Source organism: Pagrus pagrus (assembly GCF_965226575.1).
Source record: "Pagrus pagrus genome assembly, chromosome: 9".
NCBI lineage: Eukaryota > Metazoa > Chordata > Actinopteri > Spariformes > Sparidae > Pagrus > Pagrus pagrus.
Genome location: NC_140193.1, coordinates 406,855 through 418,997, shown reverse-complemented (window position 1 = coordinate 418,997; position 12,143 = coordinate 406,855). Strand labels below are relative to the sequence as shown.

The 12,143-nt window shown below is 42.9% G+C and overlaps 2 protein-coding genes across 2 annotated transcripts in view; both read right to left on the bottom strand.

The window, feature by feature from the left end:
• The window catches only part of sucla2 (succinate-CoA ligase ADP-forming subunit beta), a 15,997-nt gene extending 13,764 nt beyond the window's left edge, over window positions 1–2,233 (bottom strand). The window contains exon 1 of the mRNA XM_084363076.1: window positions 2,102–2,233. Coding sequence (XP_084219202.1) covers window positions 2,102–2,218 — 117 coding nt within the window. The 5' untranslated portion in view covers window positions 2,219–2,233. The remainder of the gene's footprint in view (window positions 1–2,101) is intronic.
• Window positions 2,234–3,991: 1,758 nt separating this feature from the next.
• med4 (mediator complex subunit 4) lies at window positions 3,992–10,050 on the bottom strand. The gene is made up of 7 exons (XM_084361790.1): window positions 9,952–10,050; window positions 9,711–9,777; window positions 7,221–7,391; window positions 7,001–7,058; window positions 6,830–6,916; window positions 6,622–6,753; window positions 3,992–5,169 (listed from the first exon to the last, which is right to left on the bottom strand). Exons 1-7 carry the CDS (start codon window positions 10,023–10,025, stop codon window positions 4,997–4,999), a joined length of 762 nt encoding a protein of 253 aa, XP_084217916.1. The 5' UTR covers window positions 10,026–10,050; the 3' UTR covers window positions 3,992–4,996.
• Between the last annotated feature and the right edge of the window lie 2,093 nt (window positions 10,051–12,143).

Sequence of the window (12,143 nt, the reverse complement as noted above, 5' to 3'; positions counted from 1 at the left end):
AGGAGGAGGAACAGGAGGTGGAGGAGAAGGAGGAGGAGGAGGAGGAGAAGGAGGAGGAGGAGGAACAGGAGGTGGAGGAGAAGGAGGAGGAGGAGGAGAAGGAGGAACAGGAGGTGGAGGAGAAGGAGGAGGAGGAACAGGAGGTGGAGGAGAAGGAGGAACAGGAGGAGAAGGAGGAGGGAGGAGGAGGAACAGGAGGAGGAGGAGGAAGGAGGAGGAACAGGAGGAGGAGGAGGAGGAGGAGGAACAGGAGGAGGAGGAGGAGGAGGAGGAGGAGGAACAGGAGGAGGAGGAGGAGGAGGAGGAAGGAGGAGGAACAGGAGGAGGAGGAGGAGGAGGAACAGGAGGAGGAGGAGGAGGAGGAGGAGGAGGAACAGGAGGAGGAGGAGGAGGAGGAGGAAGGAGGAGGAACAGGAGGAGGAGGAGGTCTGTTACTGCATCAGAGGAAGAAGGACTGAACATCACACAAGTGTTACAGTTGAGTCGTCCTTCACTTCTGACTGATGTGGTGACATCTGTGGTTACCGTGGTAACAGTGAGTTTAACAAAGCAGCACCAATCAATTAGTTGTCAATCATTAAATTAATCTGCAGCTATTTTGATAATTGATTAATCTGAGGAGCTGCTTTAAAGAGGACGAAACAGTTCATCACATCTTACAGACCAAACAACTAATTAATTAATCCAACGGTGTCTAATTTAAAAACACACTTTTAGCTCTTGTTGAACTCGACTTAACATCCAGACAACAAAGATATTCAGGTAATCATCACATGCGAGGGGGAAACATATATATATATGAAATATTTGGCATTTTTGCTTGAAACAAATAATCGTTTCATCTTCAATGTACTTCATTATTTATCCATTATTATTTATTACAGTATAAAGTACTTCAAAGTAGAAAATCACACAGCTGACAGGAATACAATCACACCAAATAACAGGAGGTTACTATGATGATCCTTTAATATCTCTGGTCACATTAGACACGTGTGGGTCGGACTGAGCAGAACCCAGGTTTTGATTGGTTCTCTCGTCCAGTAACAAACACACCTGCGGCTCAGTTCATCTGTTAATAAATCTGACTGTGTCTTTATAAAACTATATTATAATTGTGCTCAGCAGGACAACTCATACTTCAACATGTGACTCAAACACATGAAATCTGGTTTATTCTTTAACTTAACATATTTTAGAGGAAAAAATTCAGTTACAGTAAGATGGATAGATACAGTAAATCCAACTGTACTCAGCAGGACTTATAATAGTAAGACTCAGCTCCATCCTGACCCACTAATGCATAAAAATGTTGTTTACATGTCAGTACACTGTAATACTCATCCTGTACTACAGCATGCAGTACTACTCTGACAGAGGCTGTTTAGCCTGAGTAAGAGTACTTTTACTGTAAGACTTAAGTACTCTCACAGACTGGTACTGCTGTTTGTACTGGAGTACAATGATATAAATACTCAACCAGAAACAGTCAGTCAACAAGCAGCTTGAACAGTTCAGACATGTTGTCTCAGATATCAGACAGAACAGAGTCTGACACCAGTCCAGACTACCTGTGTGCTGGTGTCTGTCCTGGTGTCTGCTGAATGTCCTGCAGTGAAAGCTGCAGTCTGAAGAGGATTAGTCACATGAAGTGTCCAGAGGACGCAGCGGGACAGACGCGATGGCGCAGAGCCGAGCAGCAGCGGCTCGGTTCGGCTGCGTGCTAGCAGCAGCTGCTGGAGGTGGTGGTGGAGGTCACTGAGCTACAGCTAACTGTGCACACTCACCTCCACACACACCGTGAACAACAACACACTGATGAGACCGACACACTGAGGCCAGGAGGACGGAGGCCATGTTAGCTGCTGGTTCTGCTGGGTCACTTCATGTCAGCGGCACTGACAGCCGGCCGCGCTGAGCCTAGCATCAGGCTAGTTAGCACGTTAGCCAAAACAACGGCAACTCAATGGAGAAAATGCTAATGTCAGGTTTGACCCTGTCAGTTTTTGTGTGGTTGTAGTCCTCATTCAAGGTGCAGCGCTGTCACACACACCTGCTCCGACAGGTGGAGGCCTTCGCTTCAACGTGGACACACACTCACCTTGGACGCGGAGCTCAGAGTGTTTCTGGCCCCCGAGTTTCTCAGGCTAGCCGTCAAACGGCCGCAGATCAGGGACGTCGCCATGTCTCCCTCTAGAACGGAATAAGTAACGCGCATGCGTAGTGAACTGCAAAGACGGCTTCGCTGATGCGGCCTTCAAACGCTGTCGGAAATTATACAATCACTTCAAGATGAACGCTCGAAGAAGCTCAGTTAACATGACTGGGACTGGTCATCTCTCTGTGATCTGGAGTGTAACATGAAGAAAACTGTGACTGATAAACACAAGCTTTAAAATAAAACACGAACTGTGAACTGTGACAGATAAACACAAGCTTTAAAATAAAATATCTCCTCCAAGCCTGGTGCATGTCTTCTCTTCATAACAGCACAGCGATTCAAATGAGTTGTGTCATGATATTAACATTAAACACATCCTAAGATAATGCTGCAAACATTAACATGTCTTTATTACTGCATTACTCATGCTTGTCATCAAACTGTGGGGGTTTACGAAGAGTCAGTGAAGGCATCCTCGTCAGAGCCTTGACATATGACCTCTGGCCTTTAACCTACAATCATTACTGCAGCTAATAATACATCCATGCTGCAGCTTCTCAAGGCTTTTCATCAACATGGACACTTTATGTCTCACTCTGAGATATCTGGAGTCAGTGTGGTCACAACACAGGTTAGTTTAACACTCCCTGTTTTTGCACATATTTATGGTATTATAACATTGTCGTTACAGAAATCTGTCTTTTACTCATCATGAAAAAAAATGCATTATGTTAAAAATAAATCTAACAACCTGCCCTACACTTTGACATGTTAACTACATTCGATAATGAGTTCAAAACAGGTTTATCTGATGAAATAATAAGAACTTAACACTCTGTCCTTCAGTTGATATTAAATCTCATAACATACACTTCATAAATAATCTTACTGTGACCAGAGATAGCTGGATGTAACTATGAGCACAGTGTAAGTGATGGTGTTATCAGAGGAACATCTCACTGGCTGCTCTACATTTAGAGCAGATGTCATGTGATCTGCCTTCACCATTTATTTACAGTCTGTCTGACTTCATCAAGTCTTTATAAAGCACACACACAACACAACTTTACAACCACAGACACACTATTTCTATTCCAAAGTATTTATTTACAAGGCTGAGTATGTACAGGTTTATATACACAGAGCTGAACCAACAGCATCCATCCCTCTCACTACAGCTGGACAAAGTGACACACACGAGACAGGAAGTCACACACATGAGACAGGAAGTCACACACATGAGACAGGAAGTCAGTCACACAAGACAGGAAGTCACACACATGAGACAGGAAGTCAGTCACATGAGACAGGAAGTCAGTCACATGAGACAGGAAGTCACACACATGAGACAGGAAGTCAGTCACACGAGACAGGAAGTCACACACATGAGACAGGAAGTCAGTCACATGAGACAGGAAGTCACACACATGTAGCTTTAAACTCCAGTCTGTGTTTACATGAAGATATCTATCATGAATCATCTTCATTTAAAAGTTCACAAGTTCATCTGTTAGTTTCTGTTTAATGTGTTGTCATTTGTATATCTGATGGTCTGTTTGTTGTGTGTCTGTTGTGTGTCTGTTGTGTGGTTGTCCTGTGGTTGCTACAGCTACTCTGGCTCCGTCTTATCATCACTCTCAGGATGGCCAGACAATGTTATTTCTACTCTTCAGTTCTTTAATGTTACATGTTAATTATTGAGTTTAGCGGCAGATTAAGTTCTTCTGATGGAGCCGGGCCAGATGTTTTCTTCGCTTCCTGTCTTTAAGCTAAGCTCACAGCTGCAGACTGAGGTCTAACATGTCATGGACGGATACGAGAGTGGCATCATTATTCTCATTGAACTCTCAGCGAGAGAGTGAAAATGTTTATTTCCTACAATGTCAAACTATTCCTAAATAAACTGTAGCATGCCCGGCTCAGAGCACGTCCTCATGTTAGTGGTGAAGCCCTGAAACAGTGACACTGTCCTGCACTCGTCCCTCCATCAGGAAGACTTCTCTGAACACCGAGTCTGTTTCTCCTCGTCAGTCTGAGATCTAAAGAACGACTCACAAGGCTGGAACTGTCATTAGCAGTCTAAACGTGACCTTTACAAAATAAAATCAATAAGGAAAACTGAACGCTACTCTGACAAACTGACTCAGTCGACGTAAGTTGAATGAATGAATTTAAATTAAAGACAGATCAAAGTTTTATTTTAAACCTGTTTTAAAACGAAAAAAACAACCAAAGAAACATCAGATGTCTCCATACAGCATACAGAGATACAGTGAAGACTTCATCTTAATGAAATAAATATGGTCTCCTCAGATCAGTGTGATCTCTTCTCTCCTGCAGACAGCAGACAACAGACGAGCTGTATGGAGACATCTGATGTTTAAATCATCTCCAGCTGCTTCAGTTTCTCTGTTTTACTGTGAAGCTCCAGAAATGTTCTGTGGACTACGAGACTTCACCTGACTTTATATCATCAGGAGATGATGGCTGAGCCTGACTTTATATCATCAGGAGATGATGGCTGAGCCTGACTTTATATCATCAGGAGATGATGGCTGAGCCTGACTTTATATCATCAGGAGATGATGGCTGAGCCTGACTTTATATCATCAGGAGATGATGGCTGAGCCTGACTTTTAGGCTGAACTGTTCCTTAAGTCAACATGTACACTGTGGAAAAACTACAGAACGGCCCTCCGTGTGCTCCCTCATGTATCAGCTTCACTGTAAATGACCAAAGGTGGAGCCTTTTGATCAGATGGTCCTCTGTGGTGACTCGTCAAACACACACACACACACACACACACACACACACACACACACAGTCTCCGTAGTTCAGTCAGAGTCACTGCTGCTGCTGGACGAGTCTGTCGACATGGCCTCCACGTCATCCTCGTTCTCCTTGTTGTGACCAGGGGGCTCGAGGCCGAAGTCGTTGCCGTGGTGAGGAGGCAGCATCCCCACGGAGACGTCAGAGGACTGCCAGGGGTAGTGAGGCGTCAACACGTCTGAGAGTCAGAGCAGAGACAGGTGTCATTCTGTGAACTCATACCGGCCTCGCTGGTCTGAACTGTGACTCAGCATCTGCTCTGATGTTTCTGATGGAGCCTCCACTGTCCTCACAGACTCACAGCAGGGGTCGACAATATAACTGGCCCGGACGTACTTTTAAAACCGTCAGGGCCACCAGAACGCTCCGAGCACTGGCCCGGTGGGGCTGGCATGGATTAAAGTTCTCCGTCGCTATGACGGATTTCCGTCATTTAAACTTAACAGAGGCGACTTGTGAGATCAATGTAGATCAGAGGAACTGTTGGCTGATGTTTATTGACAGATTGTCACACTCTACAGCCAATGGTATCGACAACAGTGTGTGCGTGCCTGACCAATGACAGTGTAGAGACCCACACGGGGCGGGATCTCAACACGGAGCGGCGCTAAAGTTTAGCTGCTTAGCTAGCAGGGACTCGTCGCGCTGCTACGTTATCACTGAGTTTAGTCAGCACGTGAGAACTCGTCTGACACGGAGAGTCTCCTGTTGTGTGCTACATGTGTGAAATAACAACTATAGTCTGGACTCTGTCTGCAGTGTGTCTGTGTGAACGGCTTCATTCAGCGTCTCTCCCTCCCCTCTGGCACCGTGAGTTACCATGGTTACAGGAACGCCCTGAAACTTTATCATGATGATCAATAAGAAGTGTTTGGTTACAGAATCATGAATGTTGCCTGATTGTAGCTCAATGCTGAAATCTTGTATTATAACATAGAACAAAGCCTCAGAGCTTCTTTGATTACTAACATGTTAGTGATGACAGAAAGTGGGAACTCGCCATCAGACTGACAAGGCTGCAACAGCTGCTGCTTGTATGATGTATTTTTCTGTTAAACGATAAGAGGCTCACTGTAAACAATATGCTGCTATTATTCATAATAATAATGATTAATGATAATGATGATGATGATGATGATGATGATGATGATGAGGAGAAGAAGAAGTAGAAAAATAGCTACTGAAAAGTTCTGTAGATGGTTGATTATTTAAAGAGTAAAACTTGAGAGAAACTTGGCAAAAAAAATAAACATTGATTTCATAGATTGAAAATTACATTGAAAAGACAAAAAACATTTTAAGTGAATAGACCAGCTGTTCAGATCATCCTCCTGTAAAACACTGTTGGTCAGATATTTAAACTTGATGTCTGCATTAGAGGACATGGTGTGGGCTGAGGCTGCAAATCTTAAATTATTTTTTTTAGCATGTGTCAAGTAAAACGCGCTGTAACATGGAGGGGGCGCAAAAATCAACCAGCTGAGGAGATGGAGGAAGAACTGATTGTGCTTGAGTAATGCAGCACAGCAAATTTCCCTTATTGTCTACCTGTCACAGACACGAACAACAAGTGTGTAAGTCGGACTAAGAGTAGAACCACTAATGACCGTACACCTGTGGCTGGACTCACCTGGTAACCTCCCAGCAGCCAGCGCGTCACCTGGCAGGTGTCCGTTGACGCCGTTGGTCGGCAGGTTGGCCATGTGACCCAGCATCCCACTGCGCATCTCCAGGTCAGTGGGGTAGGGTCTGCGAGGATCACCTGAAGAGAACAGGTGTGTTAACAGTGAGGAGGAACACAAGGAGCCGCAGAGCTGTGAGGAGTCTTTGGTTCCTACCTGGGAGCCAGTTGAGAGGCGCACACACAGCGTTACTGGCACTGATCCTGTGAGCGTACTTAATGATCTCCTCTGAGGAGATGCTTCCTGTGGACGACAAGACAACAACATGAGTTCAGAGACAACAACCTGAGCATCAACAGGAAGTGTTGGACAGGTGGGGCAGCTCACCTTTCCTGGCTTTGTCGATGGATTTGAGTTTCTCCTTCGCCTGATAAACAGCTGTGGCCTGAAAACAACAAGACCGACAGAGTTTAGATCAACAGAAGCTGTAGAGACACGTACTGAGGACATCTGTCCTCCAGTCATATCTAGAAGGTGGCAGTGTGATAATGAACATGATAAAATACACATGAAGTCTTTGTGTACAACATGAGCCAGCAGCGCCCACCAGGATGTGTTCCGCCTCCTTCAGCTGCTTCTGGAGCTGCTGGATGTCGCTGTCTCTCTTTTCCACATCCTTCTCCAGCAGCTGCATCTCCTGATGAACCTTCCCCTGCTGCTGAGCCACCTCCATCAGCTCCTGGAACTCCCGGTCCCTCTGCACCAGCAGCTCCAGGATCTGAGGAAAACAGGGACACACACACAGTTCATATGCAAGGTTTCCCTGCCTATCTAAGGCAAAGGCCGGCCGCCTTGGTTGAAAAAGGGCAAAAAATGAAATATGAGGATTGTAGTGCCTCTACAGGGCTAAAGGGACGAGATTATTGTTTAGTTTAAAAGATTAGTGTCTGTGTTAAAGCTAGAAGTCACGAGTGTAACGTCAGTTCTCAACTTCATGTGTGGCAGGCAGACGACAGGGAGGGAGGGAGGGAGGGAGGGAGAGAGAGAGAGAGAGAGGGGGGGGGGGGGGGGAGGGAGAGAGAGAAGTAACAGCCTTCTTTGCCAAAAGAAGGAGGCGAGAGGAAGAGAGACAGGTGACAGCTAGGGGGGCGATCTGTGGTGCGATCCCACCTAGATGAGACGCAAGAAGCGCGACGGCAGGTTCATATAGTGAGTGGTTTCGGACACAGTCAGTGTTTTCCTGCGCTCAGCTCTGGCGCTCCCCAGGCGCTTTAAAAAAACAAACAAAAAACTTAACGCACATTTGAAGTGTCCGCGTTTCTAGCGTCTCCCTCAGACGTCAACATATTCACAACAGTATCTCTGTATGAAGTTAATCAACTGTATATGGGTCAGACTGAAACCAGACGAGGGAGAGTGAGTATACTGTACAAGCAGGAGTGAACTAGTGTATGGTAAACACAGTTAAACTTACTTTAACAACCTTTTTGAATGAAGCTGAGAGTTTAATGCCTATTTTCTGATTGTCTGTATTTCAAGGTGAGTGTAACCACATCTGTATTTCACCACTACAACCCCTGTATAAGTGAGTGACATATTGATGAATGAGTAAAAATTGACTTAATTTTTTTCTTTCTTTTTTTGCTCCAACCTTTTCCAGCCAACCAGATGAGACTGATGCACTGGAGAATGAGCTGTAAGTGTTCATAATTAACTGAAGATAGAGGTATAGCCTAACAAGTACAAGTGAAATTAATTTTGTTTTTGTTCTTTTCTCTTTTAACAGTCAGCACAGAAGGAAACACAGAGGGAAACACAGGTCAACTGGCTTTGTCCTTGAATGGCCCAAAGAGCATCGCGGCTCATGAATACACCTGCAGAGAGGCTGTCCTCTGCCCTGGAGCTGGTGAGAGCAAAGATGAAGAAGGATGCATTTTCACTACGTACAGAGACAATGACATGAAGTGTTAAATATAAATGTTTTTCATAATCTTTGTAGGTGAAGACCCCACTGAGGAACAGACTTAGTGGGGTCCACCTTGATGTGTGCTGCAGGGTTGCAGTGGATGGACCAGCACCAGACACACTGGACTGGAAGGATCTGGTCGGGCGTTTTTACAAAGCCAAAGAGTCACATGCAAAGACGAAAACTGTACAATCTGTTCCTAGGTTGATTTCGTGGATCCAAAATAAATATTATGTTGGTATTAGTGTTGCGTTTTTTTAATATTTCTGATCCATCTTAGTAGAATCATGATTTTTCACTTAATACATCACACTCTCAAGGTCGGCTCACACACTTTGCACGCGCGCATGTCATCCAGGTTCTCCAGCCTTTACCACCCTGGTCTCAGAACAACCCAGGGAACACCCTGATGTGTCGTATCTGAATAAAGTCCAGTTAAATCTCTTTATGGCTCATTTGATTTCACCCACTGTCAGTGATATACTGTGTTGCACTGAAATGTTTTGAGATGTTAAAATAGAAAAGAAGAATTTTTGTGGAAGTTTTTTGTGGCTGCAGCTGAAATCTTTCAAAAAGGTAATCCAAAAGTATTCAGATTACATCACATTTTTATTTTAATCTACAGGATTGTGTTACTCATTTAAAAACTGCCATATCCTGACCCGACTGTGGCAGCAGAACAGTGACAGGAATAAATAAAGAAAAACTAGAACCCGACTGATACATCACTCGTCCCATAATATCAGCTGATACTGACCTTTCACCGATATTTCAGTATCCGCGTATATGCTGTCCAATATGCACCCATATACACACTTTTTTTTTTAGATTATAATGCAGAAAAAGATGCTTGAGACAAGTTTTGAATATTAAATTCTCAGTGAATTTCACTGTTTCAGTGCTCTGATGTCACTTTGGACAATAAAGTTTATTGTTAAACTAAAATATTCTGCCTCAGTTACATTTCTGTGTCACAACTGTTTAATAACCACAAACATGGTAATCAGCCAATATATTGATAGGTTAATGATGCTGCTGCTGGATGGTAGCGTAGTTTATAGTCTATATATCAGTCAGTGTGTGTGTTTGTGTGTGTGTGTGTGTGTGTGTGTGTGTGTGTGTGTGTGTTACCTGTGTGTCCTCTCCGGGCTGTGGTAGTTTCTGGCTCCTGGACAGAGCCAACATCTCGATCAGCTCCCTGCGACACAAACACATCATTCAAACAAAGCTAACAGATGTTAGCTAACAGAGAACAGCACCGCTGCTTCTCAGCTCTGAGCGGGAAAAGTAACTCTTCACACCGGAAACAACAACACCGTTATAAACTTTATAACACGACAACAACAAACAACCGATACACTTTCTACTGTACCGAGATAAAACCTCCAGATCATCCAGCACACACAGCAGCCGCTCCTTCGTTGACTTCTCCGCCGCCGTCGCCATGGTTGTTTCTGCTCACTTCTGCGCATGACAGGAAGTGACGGCTGCAACTTCTTCTTCTTTGAAGCTTTATACTAGCTGACGGCCTCAGTGTCGCATTACTGCCACCTACTGGTGTCAGTTTACTCCTACGAGTACATTTACTCGAGTACTGTAAGTATAATTTCAAGTACTTTACTCGAGTATTTCCGTCTTATGCTACTTTCTACCTTTTCTCCTCTACATCTCAGATATTACGTGTCTGTGTTAATTTGATTTAATCCAACTGAGTTATTTGATTTATTCACATTGAGTCAACATGACAGAAAAACTTTACATTCAACGTATGAAATTAAATTAGCTTCCGGTCTCACACACAGATGGCAGCGCAGTGCCACAGTTCAGACCTCCTCCTCTGCTGCCAGCAGTAAATACAGTCATAAAATAAACTAATAATTGTGTTATAAAGCAGTTCAAAGTCTCTCCACCTCAGAAACAAGCTAATAACAGCTTTTCCAATAACATGTATCAATAATAATAGAAATAACAGAGACATTTATCATCAAAACAAGTTTATTGACTTTTGATAGTTGAAACTCTGTACTTTAACTGAAGAAGAGCGGTCAAATGCATTTATTTTACTTTTACTTTCTTTTCTTTAACTTTTTGTATTTTCTACTTTCGCTCTGATCGGACAGAAACAGCCCAAACCTGGCAACCAGCCGGCTGACCGTTGACTTCTGTTGATGTTCGTCTGCAGCGGACTCGTCAAGACAGCCGCCAGCAGCGAGGTCTGGACCGGAACCTCAGTGTACGCAACTTCACAATAAACTGCAAAATTGGTCGATGAACCGTTGTCCCACACTCAGGACACTTCCTCATTTTCAGTTCGTCCGTTATGAAAATGAAAAAATGAAAACAAACTTTGATGAAGTTCGACTTGTGCTTCCTTTTTTGTCATTTGACATTTAAAGTGAGACAGAGAATTTTTGTGACCAAATGAAAAGAGAAGCAGAAGAAGAAGAAGAAGAAGAAGCAGAAGCAGAAGAAGAAGAAGAAGAAGAAGAAGAAGAAGAAGAAGCAGAAGAAGAAGAAGAAGAAGAAGAAGAAGAATTTCCCTCAATCAGAAAAAAGAAGTAACAAAAAGGAGAAACGAGATTAATCAGAGAATGAATCCAGAACTGTTTTTCTTCTCCTGTGAAGAGCTGATCAGTACAGATGTGTCAAGAACTAGATCCACAGAGTAACTGAGCTTGTTCACTCAAATACTGTCCTTAAATACCATTCAGTTTCTATTTGATGCTATTTTATAATTCTACATTTACCATTTAACTTTTACATACAAAATATTTTGTCAAGTTATAAATTACAAACCTGAGCTGAAGATTAAACTAAAGGGTTTATAAAGTGGTTATTTGTGACTTTAGCTCCTCCGGCTACAACATGAACATATTATTTACACTAATGCATCAAAAATCTAAAACTATGATATTTATAATGATAAAACTGACAGGAAACACATTCAGCTGCAACATGAGTACTTTTACTTTTTATACTTTGCAGTTTAATGATTATACTCTTATACTTTTACTTAAGTAACATTTATAATGCAGTACTTTTACCTGTAATGGAGTATTTTTACAGTTTGGTCTTAAAACCTATTGAATATTTCCAGTGATGGAATGTAACTAAGTACATTTACTCAAGTACAATTTTGAGGTACTTGTACTTTACTTGAGTATTTCCATTTTCTGCTACATTACACTTACACTCATCTACTTGTATTTAATAACTTTATTAGTAGTTACTTTACAGATTACATGCTGCATCAGAGCCAAAGTAGCACATTTTTAAATGAATGTATTTACAACAGTGATTGTGACGATCAGCTGACTGCAGTTTATACATGTTAATATATGGATCAGTTACCTGACTGATGTTTGATACTTAAGTACATTTAATATCAGATACTTTAAGACTTGTACTCGAGTACTCTTCATATGGGGGACTTGTAATTTTACCAAAGGAATATTTTATCACCATATCTCGTTCAGGAAATGTTGCCAGGTTTCGTCAGTTATGCTTTTATTTTGAATGTGAACCGGAAGTGTCGTCGCTGTGTCGCCGGCTTGACCTCGCTGT